The sequence below is a fragment of the Mustela erminea genome, chromosome 1, assembly GCF_009829155.1.
Source record: "Mustela erminea isolate mMusErm1 chromosome 1, mMusErm1.Pri, whole genome shotgun sequence".
NCBI lineage: Eukaryota > Metazoa > Chordata > Mammalia > Carnivora > Mustelidae > Mustela > Mustela erminea.
In genome coordinates, this window is record NC_045614.1 from 2,961,606 (window position 1) to 2,985,465 (window position 23,860).

The 23,860-nt window shown below is 58.8% G+C and overlaps 1 protein-coding gene across 8 annotated transcripts; it reads left to right on the top strand.

Annotated features, from left to right (window-relative positions):
- Positions 1-115: 115 nt before the first annotated feature.
- ANKRD24 (ankyrin repeat domain 24) lies at positions 116-23,775 on the top strand. Of its 8 annotated transcripts, none has more exons than XM_032306465.1 (21): positions 116-315; positions 2,334-2,405; positions 9,416-9,546; positions 9,626-9,714; positions 10,559-10,623; positions 11,118-11,175; positions 12,552-12,622; positions 12,815-12,921; positions 13,102-13,289; positions 13,755-13,783; positions 14,408-14,488; positions 14,623-14,730; positions 15,420-15,464; positions 15,557-15,655; positions 16,658-16,730; positions 16,967-17,085; positions 17,268-18,809; positions 20,953-21,120; positions 22,856-22,981; positions 23,128-23,193; positions 23,406-23,775. In XM_032306465.1, exons 2-21 carry the CDS (start codon positions 2,370-2,372, stop codon positions 23,481-23,483), a joined length of 3,279 nt encoding a protein of 1,092 aa, XP_032162356.1. In that variant the 5' UTR covers positions 116-315; positions 2,334-2,369; the 3' UTR covers positions 23,484-23,775. The 8 variants fall into 8 exon arrangements, with proteins under 8 accessions (XP_032162356.1, XP_032162350.1, XP_032162371.1 ...); XM_032306459.1 differs by lacking the exon at positions 116-315 and adding an exon at positions 538-612; XM_032306480.1 differs by lacking the exons at positions 116-315; positions 2,334-2,405 and adding exons at positions 8,251-8,414; positions 9,225-9,311.
- The last annotated feature ends 85 nt before the right edge of the window (positions 23,776-23,860 follow it).

Below are 23,860 nucleotides of genomic sequence, written 5' to 3' on the forward strand. Positions count from 1 at the left end.
CGGGTGGTAGTCTGCACACGGCAGGACAGGTGACCAGCTAAGAGCCTGCTCAAAGGCACTGGGGCCGGTGGCCTTGAGGATGCATTGAAGAAACGTGTTGAGCACCAACCGTGCGGGGGAGACACTGGAGAACAAGGGCGGCACCTTGTGGCGAGAGGTGGACACAGACCCGTGAGCCGCAGATGGTGACTTAGTGTGATTAAGGTGCCTTAGGGGCACCGAGCCATAGGGAGCTGAGAGGAGGCACCTGACCCAGCCTGGGTACATCCCGGAAGGCTTCCTGGAGGAGGGGGTGCTGCAGCAAAGATCCAAAGAGTGAGTAGGAATGAGATGGGGAGAGTGAGCCTTTCCGGAGCGACATGGGGTACGGAGGGGGCGTTCCTGGTAGAGAAACAGCAAGGGCAAAGCGGGGGAAGAGAGGTGGGGGTGTTGGAAGAGCGAGGGTGTCTTCCCACCAGAGCTCGTTGGCCAGCAGGCAGCCTCACGGCCAGCCTGTCTCCTCCCTCTGCTCATCCCCGGCCCCCTGGGGCGGCTGCCCTCTCAGAGCTGATCGGGTGTCTGAGCTGAGCGCTTGGAGCTGCGGGTGTGAGCTGGTGGCCCAGCTGGGAGCAGGTAACCGGAGCCGGCAGAGGGCGAGGAGGCCTGGTGCTAGCGTGACTGGAGTGGCAGGAGGTGGGAGAGGAGGAAGCGAGTGAAGCTTGGGATGGAGACACCCGTTAGGGCCTCAGGGCCCTGGTGTGTGGGAGCAAGGCGAGGCCCACGTATGTCCCAGCTGTGCTGAGGAGCTACCCAGGTGCGCGTGCACACACACACACACACACACACACGCACGCACTTCCCACTTGCCAGCCTTTGCACCGCGTAGGGCCTGTACCCTGTTTATCTGCTGCCGCCCCTCTCAGCTTCCTGCCTGGCCATCAGGCCCCCCATTAGATACCATCACCTCTTCCAGGAAGCCAGTCCTGTCCCCCAAGCCCATGGATCCCCTCCTGCCCCGCCAACCTGTGGACTCCTCTTGGGTGTCTTACTACACCCAGCTCTGGGTGAGATTGAGACAGAGAGGAAGGAAGAGGGTAGGGTGAGTGCTGAGTGACGGGCAGGGGTCTCGGGAGGGGCGGCTGGTCCGGAGATAGGTCGGTGGGTAGGCGGGAGGGGTGAATGGGTGAATGCAGGAGTGAGGGTTGCATGGGTGAGCGTTGGGTGTAGAGGTGGATGGACGGTGGGTGGGTGGTGGACGAACTGTGGCTAAAAGGTCATGAGGAACCGCGAGAAGGTGACTTGGTGGCGGGTAGCCCGCGGACGGCTGTGTACATGCTCTGATGGGCGCACGGTGGGCGGACAGGTGGAAGGTCAGTTTCGAGAATTCACAGGCGGGTTGGACACCTCTGCTCACCTGGGGGGACTTGCCTCCATGACTCGGCTGCAGATAATCTTCTCTGATTATCCGAAAAATGTGCCTTGGTGCTAAGGTGGCCTCAGCTCTGGGCCCAGTCGCCAGGAGCCCCTCACTGTTCAGGACGACGGTTCCTGCCCAGACACTTGCAGCCTTCAAAGCCAGAACTGCGGCCAAGGAAGGGACCCAAGTAGGGTTAGGGAAACCCAGGCTGAGGAGTTAAAAGAGTTCAGCCTGTGGACGACAGGCGAAGCTCATCAGAACACGGGATTTGGGGGAGCCGGTGGGGGTGCTCAGTGGGTTAAAGCCTCTGCCTCCGGCTCAGGTCATGATCACAGGGTCCGGGGATCGAGCCCCGCATCCGGCTCTCTGCTCAGTGGGAAGCCTGCTTCCTCCTCTCTCTCTCTGTGCCTGCCTCTGCCTACTTGTGATCTCTGTCTGTCAAATAAATAAATAAAATTTTAAAAAAAAAAAAAAGAACACGGGATTTTGGAACCCGCCTGTGAGGGGTACATAAGAATTCGCCAGGAAAGAAGGAGAAGAAAGAGCGTTCTGTGTAGAAATACCTGCACAGTTGGGAGCTTGGAGACCAGGAAAGGCTGGATCTGCTCAGACAACAGGGAATACTGGTGAGGTATATGTATTGAGCACCTACTGTTTACCAGGCTCTATACTAGGGATGTCACTGAAAACCCACCACAAGTGGGTCAAAAGGGGATTATCTCCCTCATTTTAAGTTGGGGCAAGGTGAGACTCAGAGAGGGTAAGTGACCCACCAAAGGACACACAGCAATTAGGAGATGGGACATCCTGCGTCTGGGTCCTGCTTGAGGGTCTGAAATGGCCCAGGGATGAGGAAGAGGTCCTCTTGAGGAAGGGGAGGTGGGTGACCCCCCAGCTTACCAGGTGCCCATCCCACCCCAATCTTGTGCTTCCCCAGGTGGCCTGGGTTGAGGAGAACCATCAGACGCCGGCCATGAAGACCCTCCGGGCGCGATTTAAGAAGACAGAGGTGAGTCTGAGGCCACTGAGATGCCCAGTGTCCCCCGATTTTCAGGCTCCTGTGCCCCAGGGCCTGGCAGAGGAGCCACTGGGCCTTTGGAACACTGTCCTCGGCCCCTCCTCTGATCCTTCTGGCAGTTTCCATTCGACCAGGCCCCTCCCGGTTCTCCCGAGGCTCCTCAGCAACCCCCCCCCACCCCGTAGCTTCTGCTCCCTCTCCTCCCTCTCCTGTCTACAGCACCCTGCTGCCTTCATGTCCCCACTGCTTCCTGTTCAGTTTCTAGCCACAGGACCTTTGCCCCTGCTGTTCCCTCTGCTGGGAAAGCCCTCTCTTGCACATGTTGCTGCCTGTCAAACCCTCTCCAGGCCCACCCTGTTTGGGGCCCGGAACTCTTCTTCCAGAAGGGTCTCCATTCTCCCAAGCTCCAGTGGCCGCTTGCTTTTCTGAGGACTCAATTTCTCAAGGACCCTTATCTCTGGCTTTTGCATATTCATTCAGCAAATGTTTGTATGAGGCACTGTTGTAGGAGGAAATGCCTGCTCTCTTGGAGCTGACAGTAGGGCAGGGTGGTGGATAGTCAACAAGGTATGTACGAGCAAAGGCAAGCACGGAAAGGGAGCGCCCAAGGCAGGGGAGATTTTTGCAACTTTAAAGCAAGTTGTTGAGGAAGGCCTCACCAAGGACCTGACGTCAGAGCAGAGATCAGAAGGGAAAGAGGGAGGGAATTGTGTGTATATTTCAATGAAGTGCATTCCAGGCAGAGGGGACAGCCAGTGCAAAGGCCCTGGGGTAGGCTGGAGCTGGCTTCCCATGCAGCCATGCCTTGGACTGTGAACTCCCAGAGGGAGATGTTCCTTCTTCTGTCGTACACACCCCCTTGTGCCTACCCCTCCAAGTGCCTGCTAGAGTGGGGTCCAGTCCAGGGCATGGATTGAGAGAATCTAGGGTTAGAGGACCGAGACCAGTGCAGGCAAAGTTCAGAGGGTGGGCCAGGCCCGGTGGATTCAGGGCATCTTAGGATGATGAGCGGGTTCCTTGGGCTGGAGTACAGCATGTGAGAGGGGTGATCCTGAAGCGGGCCCAGCCCAAGGAGTCCTGGAAAGCCAAAAAGGAAGGGGCATAGGAACATGCCTGCTTATAAAGTCAGATGGCTTTGGGTTTGGGTGCAGCCTCGTGCTGTCTAGTTAGGTGAGTGTGGGTCTGTCCCCAGCCCCCAGTGGCTCCCTCGGGCTTTCCCAACCCCTCTTATTAATTTATTTCTGTGATTTAAAGCTTAATATTCCTTTTTCTTTGATTTATTTTCATTTGTAAAATTTAAATGTAGTATCATTGAATTCATTTTTACTTACTCACCTATTTTTGGTTTTATTTGTATGTTTTTGAACACCATAAGGAGCTTACTGTGTGCTTTGCAGATGTTAGCTCATTTATTCCTCCTAACAATCGTATTGGGTGGGAGCTTTTATTATCTCACTTAATAGAGGAGGAGAGAAGGCGGGAGAGGTTACGAAACCTGCCCAAGGTCACACAGCTAGGACGTCCCTGAGGTTAGGGTAGGGAAGGGAGTCTACTGATAAAAAAAGAAAGAGGTAGGGACCTACAAAGGCAGGAATAAAGGCTCACGAACCACTTACAAAATGTTTCACAGAGTCAGACTCATTCATTGCAGAATGACCTAAAATTCTGAACCATCTGAAATCTGTTCTCAAGGTGGACTGTTCCCGTTTACCGCCCCCCCCACCACCAAGAATTCCTGAGATGCGGTAGCCAGGGTTAACCCAAGCCATATCATTGTTTCATTTCGAAAGCAGAATTATATTGAAATCAAATCCTTCAAAAGGTTTTGTGCAGCTAAAAAAAAAAAAAAAAAAAGACAACAACCCCAAAGACACCTAATTTGGGACATGGGGGTATTGGGCGCATAGCACAGGTGTGTGGGTGAGTGGGGGGTGCGGACAGGGGTTAAAGCCTCAGGCTCGGTATGAGGGTGTCTGGGGTGTCTGGGAGGCAGGGAGGAGCCTGGGCAGCATCGCCGAGAGACCTGGGGGCGGACGGGGAGAAGCTTGCCCTCCGCATCCCCCATCAGGCAGCTGGGCAGCTCGCTGTCCCTCCCTCCGCTGGCCGTCTCCAGTTTCTGGGCAGACAGCAGGAGTCAAGTTCAGCTTTTGTTCGGCTCCCCAGAGGGACGAAAGCAAACACCATGACTGCGTGACTGCAGACACACAGACACACCTGCCTCCCACCCCCACCCCCAGCTGTCTCTGGGGACGGTTCCCTCCCTCTTCCCAGTGCACAGGCCAGCCCCCCCCCCCGCCCCCGCACCTTGGCCGTCCCCCTGCTGCCTGGCGTACCCTCCCTGCCCCTTTCTGCTTCTTTCCCACCAGCCTTTCCTTCGAGCCCCCAACACATGGCCATCCTTGCTCTGAGCCTTCTCAGAGCCTTTCGGGGCCTCAGTTTCCCCATTCATAGGATTGGATTTAACTGGAGCTGTGAGCCTCGTCCTGGAGCTCCCACGGGCTTCCTGCCCTTATGTCAGGTTTTAGAAAAGTCCCACAAGCAAGAAAATGGGAGCCTTTAGAGGTCCGTAGATTCCCACTGCTTCCTGGAAAAGTCTGTCTGCCTCTCATTTGTGTTCTCCAGAGTTATTAATTCTTTAATTCATTCGACAGACATAAATACTGGGTCCCTACCACAGGCCAGACCCTGGGATAGGTGCTGGAGATCAGGGTTGGTTTCATTGACCCATGATGGGAGTAAAATCCAGACTGCTGCCCGTGGACGGGCTCGGCTCCATTCCAATAAAACTTTATTTATAGACCCTCAGATGTGAATGTCATGTCATTTTCATGGATCACAAAATATTATTCTCCTTTTGATTCCCACCCCGCCAACCACCTGTAAGTGTAAAAACCATTCTTAGGACCTGAGCTGCACAAAACCAGGCCGGGGTGGGACTTGGCACGCCAGGGGACCAGTTTCTGTAGACCCTTGCCCCGCCCCCCCCCCATCAGGAGAGCAGTCTGGATTTTACCCCAAGTGAGGTTGTTGGAGGGTTTTGAGCAGGAGAGAGAAAAGAGCTGATGCAGGCTTCGGGAAGCTGGGGGACAAGCCCAGGGACTAGGAGACCAGGGCGGAGGGATCCCCGCAGGGAGCCTGCAGGGACAGGGCTGCACAGTGTGTAGGACTGGGTACGTGCATGGAGTTAACAGCCGGTGAGGTTAGCTGGTAGATGACTGTGGAGGGTAGGGGGGAGATGGTGGTGCCCACGTGCCTGGGGGACGGGTTTGAGGGGCGTTTGTCTGAGCTTGTACAGAATCCAGGAGGACAGGCCAAGGCACCTGGAAATTCGAGGCCAGAGCTGGGAGATCCACTTCACTTTCCCCCCTGGCAAGCCTGAGAGGGGCACTCCCCTACCAGGTGTGAGTCACAGGAGCCCTCAATACCCACCCCTCCCCGATTACTTAGTACCAGACTCTCCTTTTATCTGTTCTAAGAATCGAAGATCTTGCCCCCTCCCCGGGGACGCTGAGCTATGTCTATAGAGGGACCTCTGTAGTGGTCACACTGGGGGTGCCCTGGCCATCCAGTGGGTGGGGGCCAGGGATGCTGCTCAGCACCCCCCAACAGAGAATGTTCTGGTCCTGAATGTCCTAGGTGCCTGGGTGGAGGCGCCCAGCCCTAGGGTGCCTACCGCATCATCTGTCCCATTTAGCAGCCGGGGAATTGAAAGCCAGAAAAGGAGCAGGACTGGCCCAAGGTCACACAGTAGGTTGACATGACCGAGGCAGATTCAGGCTCCCCCTTCCTGTCTACAGTCACGGTGGCTGACCCCAGCTTCCAGAAGGCTGTCTCTGCCCTCATCCTTTCTCTCCCCTCTCATTTCTGTGGCTCCCCAACTCACCCCAAGGCCCCTTTGTGAACTCGGAGCCACATCAAGACAGTGGGTGGTCCCACCTTCAGAAGCTCTCGTGGCTTCGCATTCCTGGGTTCCCCCTCCTTCCACGGACAGACCTCTCCTCTGTCCTACCCTTAACTGTGAGCCCCAAACAGCTGGTCCTGGACCAGGAGGACACAGGCAACTGGGCTGGTGGAGGCGAGTGATAATTTCATCATTTCTCCTGAACATGATCTTGTCCCTGCCCATCCTCCCCTGAGCAATTCCCGGAACTCCTCCCAGACTCCCCAGTGTCAGGAATCCTCTCTGAGCTCCCGGCTGGCCTGGGCTTCCCCCACTACAGCCCCAGTCACCCTGGTTCATGAATCCCTGGGTGTATATGACCCCCAAGGGACCCCGGGGACAGGTCTTGTCACCACGGGGAGCCATGCCCTTTGCAGCACCAGACACCCTGTAGGACAAATGGACTCAGTGACTGAAATTCACACGGCTCAGAAGGCCTGGCCTTGTGAGTCATTCATTCACTCTGCAAACATTTACCAGCGGCCCCACTCCACCATGGGGTGCCTGGCCCTGCGGTCAAGGGGCCCCCAGTCTGCGAGAACACCCAGGAGACCCAGACCCTGGGAGCAGATGGGTCCTCTCCCGGCTCGGACCACCTAGGATGGCCTGTGTCCTCGGGATTCAGCATTAGATACGCGCGGACGCAAGCACATCCGTGTTTGACGAATGAATCCATGTCGAGTGCCCTTACTGTGTGCCTGGCACTGGGGAGCGTTTTGCGTGGCCGATCTCCTTAGTCCTCGGATAACCCACCGCGGACAGTAGCTACGGTTTATTTTGAAACCCATTTTCCAGGTGAGGACAGTGAAGTCTGAAGCAGGTGAGCAAGTCCCTGGGGCGGGGGAGGGGGTCGCATAAATGTAAGTGCGGAGCGCCTGGGGGCAGGACCCTGGACTCAGGTTCAAGTTTGTCAGACTGCTGGGTGCCCCCGGTGCGCGAGTGCGTAGCCGCGCAGAGTGGGAAGCTCTGTGTGCCGGGGGATCGCGCCCGGAGTCACCTGCGACCCGCGGCCAGCTCGGACGAGGCGGAGACGCTGCAGGCGGGTCCCCGGAGATCGAGCGGGCGGCCCGTGGGGGCGAGGGAACCGGCCTTGCGGGCCGCATCCTCCTCCAAGCGGGAAGGTCAGGGCGTGCCCGGGCGGCTACCGGTCTCCGAGACTAGCCCCTCCCCCACACGCCCCCTACCGTGGAGGCGGGACCTCCGGGAGGGGGCGGGGCGCGCGGGCCGGGCGACAGAGCTCCGCGGGACCCCCACCCCTCCCTCGAGTACCCCCAAGTTCCTCCCTCCGGCCCCCACCAAGTCCCAGCCGCCCCTCCCTCCGGCCCCTGCCTCCAGCGCACTCCAGCCCCTCCTCCCGGCCCCCACCAGCCCTTCCCTCTAGGCCCCTGCCCCTCCCTCCGACTCCCTCCAGCCCCTCCCTCCAACCCCCGCCAGTCCTCCCTCCCGGTCCCCCAGGCCCTCCCTGCGGACCCCGTCCAGCCCCTTCCTTAGGATCCCGGCCCTCCCTCAGGGTCCCCAGCATCCCCGCGCTGCCCCCTGCCCCTCCCTCCCGGCCCTCCGTCAGCCCACAGTCCCTCCCCCCGGACACCCCCCCCCCCGCCCCACAGGCCCCCGCCCCGGGCTCTCCCAGCCCCTCCCTCAGGACCCCCTCCAGGCTCTCCCTCCAGCCCCTCCCTCCCGGCCCCGACTACCCACCCCCTCCCCCCGCCTCTCCCTTCGGGCCTCCCCGACCTATGCCCCCTGCCCCTCCCTCCGGGTCCTTCCTGCCCCTTCCTCCAGGCACTCCGTCAGCCCCCGGAGCCCCTCCCTCCGGACCCCCCCGCCCCTCCCTCCGGACCCCCTCCGCCCTGCAGCCCCCAGCTCCTCCCTCTCGGGGCCCCTCCGGCCCCCTCTCCAGGCTCCCCCAGCCCCTCCCTCCAACCCCCGGTCCCTCCCCAGGGGCCCCCCCAGCCCCACCCCAACCCCCTCCGGCCCGGTCGCCTCCCGGAGCACGGGGCCCGGCACCCTGCGCCCCGGCCGCCATGAAGCAGCTGTGCGTGTGCGCCGCCACCTCCTCCGCGGTAGGGCCAGGGGAGGGGGCGCGGGAGGGGGCGGGGCTCGGGCCCTTACTCTCCCCTCCCCACTCCGCCCCTCCCCGCCCCCGCCCGCGCCCGACTTGAACCCCTGCCCCCAGACCCTGGAAGGACCGGGAGTGAGGGGGTTGGGGGGGTGCGGCGCAGAGGTTGGGGGGTGGGTGGGACATTTGGGGAGACGTGGGGACGTTCTGGGAAGCAGTTTTGAGAACAGATGGGGACACTGGAAAATATGGAGGGACAGTTTAGGGGAACAGTTTTTGGGTGGGTTCGTTAGAGGGGACAATTTGGACTATATTCTGAGGGATCATTTTCCGGACAATATATTGACATTTGGAGAACAAATTCAGGAGGCATTCAAGGGATTGTTTTGGAAGGACATTTTTAGGACAGATGTTGTGGTCATTTGGGGGGATGATTTTGGAGAAACTTAAGGAATTTGGGGAAGACATTTTGGAATGCATTTCGTGCTAAGTAACGTTTTTTGGGGAACAGAACCCATAACATTGGGGGGACAATTGTGGCATTTTGGGGTCAGTTTAAGAAGGATGAATGGCGGAGGACAGTTCTGAGGACATTTAAAGGGACACTTTTAGGGGGTCCTGTAGGAGGATTTTGGAGGTGGGGGTGATGTTGGAAGGGGGTTTTCACTAAAGGATGGGGGCACTGATCTGGGGGAAATTGACTGGGAGGATGCTGGTGGTGGGTGTAGGCTGGCCCTGGGGGCAGAGGCTGGGGGATGCAGGCTGGGGGGGGATGCTGTCTCAGACCCCCACCCAGGACTACCTCCCCCTGCAGCTGCGGCTCAGCCCCACTGACCTTGGCTCCTGCCCGCCCTGCGGCCCCTGCCCCATCCCGAAGCCGGCAGCCAGAGGCAGGCGCCAGGCAAGTGCCCAGGGGCAGGTGGTGAAGCCTGGAGCCCCAGCCAGGGGGAGCGGGGTGGGGGCAGGGATCGCCTGGCCCCACGACCCTCTGGGTGTCCCCCGCAGAGCCAGGAGTGGGGCAAAAGTGACGAGCGGCTGCTGCAGGCCGTGGAGAGTGACGACGCGGCGCGGGTGGCCGCCCTCATCACCCGCAAGGGGCTGGTGCCCACGAAGCTGGACCCCGAGGGCAAGTCCGCGTGAGTGCCTATGCCCTGGGGGGTGTGAGGGACGAGGGGTTGGTCATCCTGCTGCTGATCCCCTATCTCTGACCTCCAGATTCCACCTGGCTGCCATGAGGGGTGCAGCCAGCTGCCTAGAGGTGATGCTGGCTCACGGCGCCAACGTCATGAGCACGGATGGGGCAGGTACTGCCTGCCGGGCCCCGGGGAGGGATGAGGAGCTCAGACCAGGTGCCCAGCCTGAGGGTCCGGTTCGCCCTGCTCTGTGGCTTCCCTGAAAAGGAGGAGGATTCCTTTGGGTGCTCCCAGGGAGGCACAGGGACATGTCAGGCTGCGGTGCCGAAGGAAAAAGACTCTAGCTGGCACCAGTCGGGGTAGTGGTCAGAGGAAGTGACGGGACTAGAGGAGTACCTGAGCTTGAGAAGTATCTGGGGGACAGGAGACTCACAAGCAGAGGTTAGGGAGTAGTATCTCAGGTATGTGGAGTAGCTAGGACAAAAGGAGAATCTGGGCCTCTGACAACCGGGGCCCTGAGATCGAATGCATGGCCAAAGGGGCTAGCTGGAGCTCAGGAGGTAAGTAGGGGTGGGGCATAGCCATGTCTGAAGGTTTGGGGCAGCCTAGGAGGCATGGCAGTCCGGACTTAGGGAGCAGCAGGGGATTTGTAGAGTATCAAAGACGGGGAGATTGCACATGGAGTAGCAAGGGTTTACAGACTAGCTAGAACATGTAGGACAGCTGGAGTCCCAGGGGCGGTGTCATTGAGCATACAGAGGAGCTGGGGTCGTGGGGTGTTGCCAGGATGGGGGGCCTGAGGAGGGCGTGGGAGTGGAGTGTCATCTGGGGTGTGGACTAGCTGGAGCTTGGAGAGTCTCTGGCCACCGGGAGTCTCATGATTTGGAGAAGTACCTGGGGTCTGGGAACTTACTGGACACGGGGAGGCTCATCACAGATGGTTGACGCAGGTTTGGGGAGCAGCTGGAAGCTCCTTGCATAGGTGGAGCCCAAGCAGATGCTCCCTGCTTTTCAGGTTACAACGCCCTCCACCTGGCCGCCAAGTACGGGCACCCACAGTGTTTGAAGCAGCTGCTACAGGTCATCTACTTTCTGGTGTCAGATACTCCCTCAACCCAAGATGCTTCCTTCCCCGGCCCCCTCCCCTCCTCCCCGAGTTCTAGAAATTCCCCAAGCTCCCAGATACTCCCTGAATCCTAGCTGTGTCTTAGACTCTTTTACTCAGCTACTCCCCGGACAACCAGATACTCCCAGAGTGTCAAGTTACTCCTCACACCCAAGATACACTCCCAGTACCAGATATCTCCCGAGCCCCAGCTTTGCCCCAAACTCTAGGTCACTCTTAGCCACAATCACTCTCAGAGCTCCTATCCAGCCCCCCAAACCCTCAGCTTCTCCTGAGCTCCCGGCGATTTCCACTTTTTCACCAGTTTTCCTAAAAGCCGAGTCACCTGAGGGTCCGGGTGGAGATGGGGGAGGAGGAAGTGCTAAGGGGAGGGGCCAGAAGTACATCCCGGCCCAAGAAGGGGCAGTTCCTAGGGAACCTCCAGTGACCCGCACCCCTCCTGTCCCAGGCCTCCTGCGTGGTGGATATTGTGGACAGCAGTGGGTGGACAGCCCTGCATCATGCAGGTGGGTACGGCCCAGCGTCGCCCTGCCCACCATGACCCAGAGGCAGTAGGGCTAGGGGTTTTTCTACCCGGGGTCCCGGGGACCTACCATGAACGTCCTGCCTCCTTCCTCCTTCCTTCCAAGTACCTGCTGTGTGCCAGGCAAGGGGCCCAGCATTAAAATTCAGCAACCCTTTGGGCCACAGAGAGGCACCCCATTGGACAGGCAAAGTGATTGAGGCCGGCCCACAAGAAAGTAGAGAAGACCCAGGTTGTCTGACCCCAGAGCACAGCCTGATGTCTGCCAGGCCTGGTGACAACTGTGGTGGCCGTGTTGGGGTGCGGGGGGGTGTCTAGAGTGCAATTTCCTTTGACCAAGTCCTAGAGGATCTCAGGCAGGCCAAAGGTCCAAGCACCCTTCCAAGCCATCCGATCCAAACTCCTGCTTGAGGGAGGGGAAGGAACCCACCTGCCCGAACCCCGTCCAGGGCCCAGCGTCTGTCCATCATGCCCAGTTAGGGAATGACTTTCACCAATGGCTCAAGAAACGTCCGACCTTTTGGGAACACGCATTTGGGTTTGCTTAAGGGTTTTAAGGCACCGGTTAAAACTTCCCTGTCGTTGGAGTATGCTGCCACCTAGTGGTGGCAAATGCCTTTTGTCTCAGTGGGAGATCACTAGGTTTTTTTCACGCAATAAATATTGATTAAGTTCCTGCTCTGCGTGTCAGGCTCCGTTCTAAGCATGGGGAGCAGAAAACCAAATTGCATACCCGCTCAGGCACAGAGAAGGCCATCAGATAGAGCGTGTCGACTTTCCCAGTGACCCCTAGCGTGAGACCCTTCCTTCTTTCTTCACGGCTCTGCACATACACAGTCTCCCACTTCCTTGACCTTACGAAGCTCTCCCACTTCACGGCTCTTGCCTGCGCAGAAACATCTACTGTCCCCCTTTCACCTTTAAAACTCAGAACTCAGATCCAGCCGCGAGAAGCCTGCCCAGTCTCAACCGATGTCTGATCCCTCCAGCAAACATATACCCTCTATATGAGATTTGGAGTGTGGTAGTTAATAGTTAAATAGTTAAACAATACTAGTTAAATGAAAGAGAAGAAATACGTAAAAATTAGTCAAAAGTTGCACCTGAAGAGGGAGCTGTGTTGGAATATGGAAAGAGCCTGGGACAGCGGGTTAGCGGACCTGATCATAGCTCTGTCTCTGACCCTACTGGATAACCAGGGACCTGGCTGGACCTCAATTTCCTGAGGTCATACCTTTGCCTTTGGCCTCCCAGGGAAGGTGGGAACTTCTCATGAAATGAGGGGTAAGAATCACCCCAGGCAGAAGGCCCCCAGAAAATGTCTGAACCTTGCGCTACCTACCCTCCCTCTTTTTCCAGCGGCCGGCGGCTGCATCTCCTGCTCAGAAATGCTTTGCTCCTTCAAGGCACATCTGAATCCCCGAGATCGGGTGAGCCTCTGGGATCTTTTTGGGAAAGATGCTGTATTTGAGGTACACCGTCACCAAGTGGCAGTACCCCGGGCTCCCTTTAAAGAGTATGAAAAGGTCTGGAGTGAGGTTCAGGGGCACTCATACAGGCTTCCCTACCTACAAGGTCAGCCTCTCACCTTTTGTCTCGTCCTTCCCCTAATTTCCCACCAGTCAGGTACAACGCCCCTTATCATAGCAGCTCAGATGGGTCACACAGATTTGTGCCGCCTCCTCCTGCAGCAGGGGGCAGCAGCAAATGACCAGGACCTGCAGGGGAGGTGAGTATCTGCCCTCCCAGTGAGTCCATTGTATGCCATGTGACCTTGAGCAAGTCGTTAATTTCTGTGGGTGGGGGAACTAGTTGACCTCTTCCCCCCCCACCCCCAGCCTGGGTTGCTGAGGAGGGCTTGGGGATTTGAGAACGTCCTTGCTTCCTCAGTAGCCCCCTCTCCTGGTAGGACAGCGCTGATGTTTGCCTGTGAGGGGGCCAACCCCGAAACCGTGGAGGTTCTGCTGCAAGGCGGGGCCCAGCCAGGCATCACCGACGCACTGGGCCAGGACGCTGCTCACTACGGTGCCCTAGCGGGGGACAAACTCATCCTGCATCTCTTGCAGGAGGCGGCACAGCGCCCCTCACCACCCAGTGGTATGCAAGCCCCCCCATACAAATTCAAGCACCCCATCTCCTCCCGTCACCCCTTTCCCTACTCTAGGTAGTTTCAAGGTATCTCTATTTGCTGCATCAGGAGAGGTTTCACGTTTCCCCTGATATTACTCAGAACAGTTTCAAGGAGCCCCAGAGCTTTTGGATTAATCTAGGGGTCCACTCTGCTCTCCTGGGCCATCCTTATCCTTGGATCTTTGCCCTTCCTAAGACTTGGCACCCCTACTTGAGCCATCCTGGAGGTACCACTGTGCTCCCTTTATTAGGTGGCCCTCCTGTTACCGTCTGCAAAAGTAGTTGAGTCCTACTTTCAAAGTCCCGATTCTGGGGACATTGGTAGCCCACTCCAGCCATGAGTCCCCTCCCTAGTGCCCTTCCTAGGGCTGGGAATGGAGTCCCTAAAACAGAGTGCCTGACCCTGCTTCCCTCTCTTCCCTGCCCTCCTAGAGGATGACTCAGGCGAGGCGTCATCTCAGGTACGGATCTCTAAGCAGTGAATGAGTCCACTCCCCCTGCACACACCGCCTCCTCCCTCCCCGCTCCAAGCTTTATGGAATGAGAAGGAGTAGATGGACTTTTGTCCCGGGGCTATGACCTAGGAAGACCTGATTGGGGTGAATGCCACTTTCTGGGTACGCTGCCACCAAGTGACAGCAGTGCCCGCAGCGTAACTCTCAGCACCGGGTGAGAACACTGCGGGAATGGGGCCAAATCATGGGGCTGGGGTGGAGTGGTAGAGGGAACTGAGTTTGGTGAGGGCTGGTGTAGGTCACGGAAAAAGGCAGGTCTGGCCTCTTCCTGCCTCCCAGCTCTACAGCATCTCCATTCCACACGGAAAGGGAACTTGTAGGCGATCTGGTCTAGCAGCACGTAGCAAGGCACAAAGAGGGAGAGAGCAAAGCATTAGATCTGGGACTCTCAGGAAGCGCGGCCACTTTTATGCTGGGATAAGCGAGGACCAGGGAGAGGAAGGGGCTTGCTCAGAGTCACGCAGGAAGTGAGGCCCGAGTTGGGGCTGATGACATCTAGTGGGCTGGGCTGGTGTGTTTGGGTGGGAGACTGGCCCGTTCCCCATGTGCCCCCTCCCCGCCTTCTCCCAGAACTCCGTGTCCAGCCATGAAAAGCGAGGGGCTCCCAAGAAGCGGAAGGCACCTCAGCCCCCTGCCAGCATCCCCCTGCCGGTGAGCAACGCCCCGACTATCGGGGGAGGAACAGGGGCCAGGCAGGAGGGGGGGGAAGCTCTGGCTCAGGCGTAGGAGGGGGCAGCCCCTGGGCCTCACGTGAAGGTGGTGGGTCCCTGGGGCCGGGGGCACAGGATGACCGAGATGCCTATGAGGAGATCGTGCGGCTGCGACAGGAGAGGGGCCGCCTGCTGCAGAAGATCCGGGGCCTGGAGCAGCACCAGGAACGGAGGAAGCAGGAGGTGAGGGGCCAGGCTAAGCCTGGCGTGGGGTGCAGTTTTGCAGGGAAGACTCCCCTCGCCTCTCCTAGCTCCCACGTCCCTCTGTCCATCGGCGCTCACTCTCCTCCAGCCACACGGGCCTCCTTGCTGTTTCCGCCAGTGTTCCAGGCCCGCTCCTGCCCCAGGGCCTTTGCGTGTGTGGTGCCCTCTGCTTGGAACACTCTTCCCCGGATGCTCCTGTGGCTCCTTCCTTCTTTTCCTTTAGGTCTTTGCTCAGAAACTGCTTGCCAAAGACACCTCCCCTGCTTACCTTATTTAAAATTGTGATAGCTCCCACCCTCTTCCCAATTCTCTTTATTTTTATTCGAAGTGCTTCGTGCTCTTGGGAATACCATGTATCTTATTCATGGTCACCCGTTTGACTGTAAGCCCACGGGGATAGGCATGCTTGACCATGACTGGCTCACAGTACACGCTGGGTGTTTATTGGAAGAACGGGTATTTCAGTGGGCGAGTGAATGAATTACGGCCCCAAACAGGGTCAGACACTCAAGAAGTCCTTAGTAATGAGTCCGGGGGCAGAGCAAGGTGCTGGGTGCACAGTGGGTGCACAGCCGATGTCTGTGGTGGGGATCAGGGGCTACTACGGAGGTGGGGCGGGGACGACCCGCAACCCAGATTCCAGCCTGGTCCCCCCTTCTTCCCGTCAGCTGCCAGAGGCAGAGGCCAGCTCCCTCCACAGCCTGGAGAGACAGGTAGGTGGCCGGTGCAGAGAGCCAGCCCCTGGGGCACCCCGTGTTTCCTCCCAAAGGCTGGCCAAGCCCCCCTGCTGCCGCCCCCCTTCCAGGTACAAGAGCTGCAGCAGCTGCTGGCTGAGAAGCAAGAGGAGAAGGAGAGCCTGGGGCGGGAGGTGGAGAGTCTGCAGAGCCGGCTGTCCCTGCTGGAGGTGTGCGGGGTGGGGCCAGGCAAGGGCGGGGCCAGGCAGGGGGTGGGGCCGGGCGGGGGCGGGGCTTCTCCCCCGTAGGTTACGGGACAACCACCCCAGTACTCGCACAGGCTCTCCTGGGAGGACACACAACAGTCAGACCTACAGACACGCCATCGCAGGCACCACACCCGCACACATAACGTGCCCAAAGTGGACACTTCTCCAAATGCGGGGCGGGACCCACGGAGGTGAACGGCCGCCCTCACACACACGTGGTCTTGCACCTTAAACCAGCGACCACAGCAAGCATCCCTGAGGAAAGCGAGATCCCACGCGCACGCCAGAAATACCGGCGCCTACACAACAGACGCTCCTCCATCCCACGCAGACGGCACACCCACAAACCCATGCACATGCACAAATATTTCCCCCAACACGTGATTACACAAACATGCGCGAGCACCTGTGCTCTCGCACACAGACCCACCCAAATCTGCAAACACCGCTGAAGCAATCACACCCACACAACAGACTCAGACACAAGCACTAGATCACACACAGTCACAGGAAGGCACGTGGGAGGTGTGGGGGCCATGCCACATCCTCGGGTTCCCCGCAGACCACAAACCCTGAGCTGTTCCTAATCACAGGCAGACACCCTCAGCCCCATGTGACCCCCAGTGCAGGATCCCGGACACACCTTCATGGGGATGCAGCCCTGCCTCCCTCTCTCCGTGTGCCCTCCCCACACACAAGATGTGCATACACCCCCCAGGCATCGGGTTATGGTCACACATTGGCACAGTGGCTGGGCTGTTCCCTGTCCTTCCCGGGGAGCCCAGCGTAGCCCCGTGGCACACAGTTAGCACTCAGCAAACACTGTGGGCCAGACACGGCCAGTCATGTGCCTGGGGAGCGACGGAAATGCATGGACTCCCCTGTCCGCTCTAGATTCTCGGGGGCAGGTCTTGGGGCTGGGAAGGGGGTAGGGACCTGAGCGGGACCCTGTCCCCTCCCCAGAATGAGCGGGAGAACACCAGCTACGATGTGGCCACTCTGCAGGATGAGGAGGGTGACCTGTCTGACTTTCCAGGTGAGCCCCGAGCCTCACTCTTCTGCGCACCCCTGGCCCTCTTGTCCCTGAGGCCCCTGGAAGTGGAGACTCTACCCACAGGCGCGGAGAGAGTTTGAAGCTGGGAGGGAGGTCGGCCCCCACCTGTTATTCATTCCATCTGCCTGCCTTGGGGGCTCGGACCCCCTGCCCCAGACCCCTAGCTCCCATTCCCGGCGGCCCAGGCCCCCTGGGGCTGACTCTGTGCGCCCCCCCAGGGGCCGAAGCTCTGCTCTCCAAACAGCTAAGCCCCTCAGCCCAGGAGCTCCTGGGCTCACTGCAGGAGCAGGTGGCTGCACTCACCAGACAAAACCAGGAGCTGATGGAGAAGGTCCAGGTGGGGAAACTGAGGCCCAGGACGGCCGGGGCTGGGGGGGCGGGACAGATCTGAGGACCTGATGGATCGTTCCCTGGGGGGTCAGGGTGGGCACACGGCTAAGTCTGTGGGCATGGAAGGTGGCAGGGCTACTCTGCGCCCCCACGGCCACAAGCTCCCACCAGCTCCCCACTACCTCCCAGATCCTGGAGAACTTCGAGAAGGACGAGGTGGAGGTGAACGGGTCGGCGGAGGTCGTCCCTCTGGCCCTCTATGACTCCCTTCGGGCTGAGTTCGACCAGCTCCGCAGGCAGCATACCGAGGCTCTGCGGGCACTGGAGCGACAGGGAACACGGGGGGCCCCTGGGGAAGAGGAGGCAGCCGTGGGAGAGGGCACGGGCACGGGAATCAAGACCACCAGGAACGGGCCAATGGAAATGGAGCTCACCACGGCTCCGGGAGCCAAAGTGAACGGAGCTGAGACCACAGACGAGGAGGCTACAGGAGTGGAAACTGTGAAGGCAGCTTCTGTGGGGGTTGAGGCCACAGAGACAAAATCCACGGGGGCTGAGGCCACAGAGACGAAACCCACGGGGACTGAGGCCACAGAGACGAAACCCATGGACACGGAAGCTACAGAAACAGAATCCACAGGGACCGAGGCCACAGAACCCGAGGCTCTGGGAAAGGGAGGAAATCCAGTAACAAAGGCCACGGGAGCAGAGGCCACAAAGCTGGAAGCAGAGGAAGCAGCAATGACGGCCGGCGGAGCAGGTGCTGCGGGGGCCGAGCCTGCAGGCATGGAGACCACGCGGGTGGAGGCCACGGCGGGGGCGGCCACAGCCCCAAGGGCCCCCCCGGGCCCCGTCCTCCACCCCGGGGCTGCGGAGGCCTGGGAACAGCTGCAGGCAGAGCTGGAGACCAGGATCCGTGGCTTGGAGGAGGCGCTCAGGCAGCGGGAGCGGGAGGCGGCCGCCGAGCTGGAGGCGGCCCACGGCAAGTGCCAGGCAGCGGAGGCGGAGGCCGGCCGGCTCCGGGAGCGGGTGCGGGAGGCCGAGGTCGGCGGAGCCGCTGGGGGCGGCGGCGGGGACGTGGTCCAGCTGCGGGCCGCCCTGGAGCAGGCCCGGGAGGACCTCCGAGGCCGGGACGCCCGCCTCCGCGAGCTGGAGGCGGCCTCAGCCTGGCTGGACGAGGCCCGGGCGGGCCGGCTGCTGGCCGAGGAGGAGGCCCGGGGCCTGCGGGCAGAGCTGGCCCGGCGGGAGGAGGTGCGGCTGGAGCAGAGCCGGGAGCTGGAGGTGCTGCGGGAGCAGCTGGCCGCAGCCACGGCCGCCGGGGAGCAGCAGCGGGCCGTGGCCGCCGAGCTGGGCCAAGCACGGGATGCGGCCGAGGCCCGGGCGGCCGAGCTGGCCGCCGCCTGCGAGGAAGCCCGGCGGGGCCTGGCGGAGCTGCGCGAGGCGTCCGAGGCCCTGCGGCAGTCGGCGGTGCCAGCCTCCGAGCACCACCGGCTGCAGGAGGAGGCCCTCGAGCTGCGGGGCCGGGCCGCCAGCCTGGAGCAGGAGGTGGTGGCCACGGGCAAGGAGGCTGCCCGGCTGCGGGCCGAGCTGGAGCGGGAGCGTGTGGGGAGTGTGGCCCGCCTGGAGCACGAGCGCATCGTGGGGGCCTTGCAAGCTGACGTGGCCCGGCTGGAGGGGCAGCTGGAGGAGCTGGGCCGGCGGCACGAGAAGACCAGCGCTGAGGTCTTCCAGGTGAGCCCGGCCGGGCCCCCGCAGAGCACAGCCAAGTCCCAGGCCGGTGGCCCATTGGGCCCCCACAGAGCACAGCCAAGTCCCAGCCCAGCCGGTGGCCCATTGGCGGTCTGACCCACAGCCCTGGTTCCGGTCCCGCAGACACCTGACCCTGCTAGCATTTCTTGGTGCACGGCTAACCCTGCGGCCGTTCTGATCTCTTGGACGTTTCAACTTGTGTTATCTTTTTCAAAACCTTCGGCTGCTTTTAACCTTATCATCCGTTTATCTACCGATCTTTCTTTCAAGACTTTGTTTATTTGGGAGAGAGAGAGAGAGGGCATAAGCAGGGGAGGGACAGAGGGAGAAGCAGGCTCCCTGCTCAGGAGCCTGGGACATAGGACTCGATCTCAGGACCCCAGGATCATGATCTGAGCTGAAGGCAGACGCTGAACCGAATGAGCCATCGAGGCGTCCCGACCCCATCATTTTTTCTAATGGTTTGTCTGGGAGTCCTCCGTGCACCCCAGGGTCACACGAGCTCTCAGACTGATTGCTTTGGTTCCACAGTTGTGCTCATGCTTCGGCGCTAATGGTGTGTATGGTGTGAGGTAGGGATCCACGTCCGCTTGTGGTTTTGTAGGCAGTGAATTGGGCTTTTCGCATTGATGTTTTTTACTGTGACGTCCATTTTCTCTGCTAGCCTGAAAGTTCCCTGTGGTTCTTCTGGGTGTTTAGAGTTTGTCATTTTGCCTCTGGATCATTTTTGATGCTTTAGCCCAAGAGTAGGAGGCTTTTAATCTAATGTTTTGAACATTATTTTTAATCTAACTTTTATTATTTTATTATCATAATTTTGTTTATTTGTTATATTTTATTTATATGTGTTTTTATTTTATTTATTATATATTTTAATATATTATTTATTATATTTATTATTATCATAAATTTTATTTTATTTATTTTTTTTTTTTAAAGATTTTATTTATTTATTTGTCAGAGAGAGAGTGAGCGAGAGCGAGCACAGGCAGACAGAGTGGAAGGCAGAGGCAGAGGGAGAAGCAGGCTCCCTGCCGAGCAAGGAGCCCGATGTGGGACTCGATCCCAGGACGCTGGGATCATGACCTGAGCCGAAGGCAGCTGCTTAACCAACTGAGCCACCCAGGCGTCCCATCATAAATTTTAATCTAACGTTTTGAACCTAGTAGATTTTGATGCTGAGCTGTTCATTTATTTGAGACCAGGGAATGTGATTTATGTGTATATATATATGTGTGTGTATATATATACACACACACACATATTTAAGATTTTATTTATTTATTTGACAGAGTGTGGCTCTATTATTGAGCATCTGCCTTCGGCTCAGGTCATGATCCTGGGGTACTCGGATCAAGCCCCGCATCGGGCTCCCTGCTCAGTGGGAAGCCTGCTTCTCCTGCCCCTGTTCCCCCTGCTTGTGTTCCCTCTCTTGCTGAGCCTCACTCTGTCAAATAAATAAATAAAATCTTAAATAAAATAAGACAGATGTAGCCAGTCTTACTGAGTAGAGCATCTACTTACCCACACTCCCCTGCAACTATTATTTCTACAAAGGCCAATGTCCAACACCCCTCCTCCCCGGGAGGGCCAGTTTTTGCAAAGCTGACATTGCTCTGGTCTTGATATTTTTGTGAAAATGCAGTCATCAACTTGTGGACATTGGTTTGCTTCTCATCCATGTTCTTCTGGCTTTGTTTTCTTTTGTAAGAAACTGATAAACCTTTACAGCACAGACAAAGAAAGAAAGGCTAGTGACAATGACAGTATAGCACCTTGAACCTCACGTTCCCTGTGCACTGGGCACTCTTGGAAGCACATGTCCGGGATTCATCCATTTCCTTCTCAGAATTACCCTGCGATGTGGGGGCTGTTGTTACCCTGATTTTATGTATGAGGAAACGGACACAGAGAGGTTAAGTAAGCTGTCCGAGGCCACACAGCTAGCACGTCAGAAGTGTCAGCATGGGTCAGAGTCGTCACCGTGTCTGGGAAGAACCCAGGACCCCCTGAGTTGAACTCCTCAATATCCAATTGGGCTGGAATGTCCTCAGGCCAGGGTGGAAGGGTCAGGAGACTCTGGGGTCGCCGTGTCCTCAGGGTCCCACGTGGGCTTGGGCCACAGGTCCAGAGGGAGGCGTTGTTCATGAAGAGCGAGCGGCACGCCGCCGAGGCCCAGCTGGCCACAGCAGAGCAGCAGCTGCGGGGGCTACGCACGGAGGCCGAGCGGGCACGCCAGGCCCAGAGTCGCGCCCAGGAGGCCCTGGACATGGCCAAGGAGAAGGACAAGAAGGTGCGTCCCCTTTCCCTGTGCTCCCTTGGAGGGGAGGTTCCCACCCAACAGAGGTTGGGGGAAATCCAAGAATGCCCAGATGAACGAGTCTAAGACAATCAGCCCACTTTCTAGATGGGAGACTGAGGTGCAGAGAAGGAAGGAGACAGTTTAGACACGTGGGGACTGTTCTAACTATGAATTATAACTGCAGTAACATTTACTGGGCGCTGACTGCATGCTAGGCCCGGAGCTATGTATTTGACACAGACGAGCACATTTAATCGTTGCATCAAGTTCCTGTAAGATCGGTGCTTTTATTGTCCCCAGTTCAAGAAACAAGGCACAGAGAGGGGATGCCACCTCCCCGAGGTTGCACAGCACGCAGAGGTTCAGCCAGCGTTTGGACCCAGGTTCCCAAGTTCTGGTCTTCTGTAATGATGATGGGTGACAGTGGCCCATGGCTATTGAGTTAGGTGGTTTTCACACACTATCGGTTTTAATTTCCCTCTGACCCTGGAAGCCAGAAGGCATTCTTATTCCTGCTTTCTAAATGAGCAAAGCTGAGGCTCTGAGGCACTCTCAGAGTGATGTGTCGGGTCGCGCAGTCACCGGGCAGCACATGTGACTCCCAGAGCCAAGGGCACATTAGTGGAGAGCCCCCCAGCCCTAGCTCACTGTGTGACTTTGGGCAAGTCAGTTGACCTCTCTGAGCCCCCCAGCCCTAGCTCACTGTGTGACTTTGGGCAAGTCGGTCGACCTCTCTGAGCCCCCCAGCCCTAGCTCACTGTGTGACTTTGGGCAAGTCGGTCGACCTCTCTGAGCCCATGATCGCCTCTTGCAAAACAAAAATAAAGTTGTGGTTGTGATTCTGGTTTATTGGTTGCAGGGACTCTCCCCCTCGCCACAAGTGACACTCGGGTCAGGTCCTTCTCTACTGGGGGGGCGTTGGGGGGGCCAAGCAGCATCCCTGACCCCACCCTCTCTATGCCAGAAGCACCCCCAGTTGGGACAGCCACAGATGTCCCCACACATGGCCTGGGGTTCCCCAGGGGCAGGATGGCCCCTGGTTAAGAGCCTCTGATCTGTAGTATAATAACAAAGCCCAGCATTTATTGAGTGCCTGCTGTTTGCCAGGTACAGTTTCGATTTAACTTCGGTTCAGAATTACAGTAACCCGCCAAGGTGAGAAGCGTGATTCCCCTTCCTTTTCAGATAAGGAAACTGAGGCTCAGAGGGGTTAAATCGTCTCCCCAAGATCCCCTGCAGGGGAGGGGCAGGGAAGGACCCAAACCCAGGGCAACCCGACCCAGCCCCACCAGGCCAGGCTGCTGTGGGCCTCTGTTCCGTCAGCCTCCCCTTCCCAGAGCCCACAAGAGGGGCTGTGACAGGATCGGCCGGCTTCTGGAAAGAGCCAGAGTCCGTGTTCTCGGCTCTGACGTGTCCGTGAATGGGCGCAGCAGCGCACCTGTGAAATTTCCTGTGCGCGCTCGGAAATGTGGATGCAATTCGATTGTCCTACGTCACGAAACACCACTTTTCTTTTGATATTTCTCCCCCAATCACTTACAAACATGAAAGCCATTCTTAGCTCACCGGCCAGACTCCCAAGGACCAAGAGTTGGCCGGCCTCTAGGCTATGACTTTCTCTTGCCTGCCTCCTCCCGGGGCAGGTGCCGGACAGGTCCAATGCCCCCGCCCTCCGCCCCAGGCTCGGGGTGACTGGAGGTACCCCCCCCGCATCTCCCCCCACCAGATCACAGAGCTCTCCAAGGAAGTCTTCAGTCTTAAGGAGGCCCTGAAGGACCAGCCGGGGGCCCAGGGCACCGCTGAGGTGGAGGCCCTCCGAGGCCAGGTCAAGGCCTTGCAGGAGCAGCTGAAGGTGAGTTCACAGGCCGGGGAAGGGAAGCGGTTCTGTATTTTAACAGCCGTTGCACTGGCGCATGGGCTTTGGGTGCAAAGGGGGGGCTTTGGGCATGTTTTGGGGGGGAGCCTGCTTTTCCAAGTACCTCTTCCCCATGCCCACAGGAGGCTGCCAGGGACCACAGCGCAGTGGTGGCCTTGTACAGGAGCCACCTCCTGTACGCCATTCAGGTGAGTCATGCCAGGCCACCGGCACTCGGGCCTGTCCCTCCGTCTGTATGGTGGGGGGCTGGTGGTGCCAGGGGTGGGGGGGGTTCATGGCCTTGCAGGGGTGGGGAGGGAGGGAATAGGGAAGCCAGAACAGGAGTGCCCAGGCATATTCTCTCTCTCTCTGTCTCTCCCTCTCTCTCTCTCTCTCTCTCTCTCTGCTTCCCCCACCCCAGGGTCAGATGGATGAAGATGTGCAGAGGATCCTGAACCAGATCCTACAGATGCAAAGGCTCCAAGCTCAGGGCCGCTGAGCACTGTGGTGCTGCCCCCCCCCCCCCCCGGTTCCTGCGCGGGGCATCCGGGCCCCCGCGTCACGTTCCAAGCCCAGACACCCGCTGGGCCTGCTCAACTGTACTTGGCTGCGTCCACCGCCCCATTGGTCCCTGCGTGCACTGGCTGGGGTCGACCCCAGCCCTGACTGTGCTCCCCCCCCCCCCGGCCCTGGCCGGAGAACCCGTGAGCCCCCGCGCCCACGTCCCATCCCGTCCGTCCTATAGCCAGGCGGCACCCCGGAGCCCGGGAATAAAAGTTCTCAGAGCGGAGGACGAACGTGTATGGTCTGATCGCTGGGTGCCCCCCGCCCCCGGGGCAGAGAGGAGGACGGGGCTGGCGTAGAGCAGGACTCGCA

Bases quoted from the DNA above. Each gene is read 5' to 3' on its own strand.
- ANKRD24 (XM_032306480.1), top strand. From the start codon at position 8,376: ATGAAGCAGCTGTGCGTGTGCGCCGCCACCTCCTCCGCG. The intron at 16,731-16,966 runs GTGAGCCCCGAG...GCGCCCCCCCAG, and splicing joins TGACCTGTCTGACTTTCCAG to GGGCCGAAGCTCTGCTCTCC. The intron at 21,121-22,855 runs GTGCGTCCCCTT...TCCCCCCACCAG, and splicing joins CCAAGGAGAAGGACAAGAAG to ATCACAGAGCTCTCCAAGGA.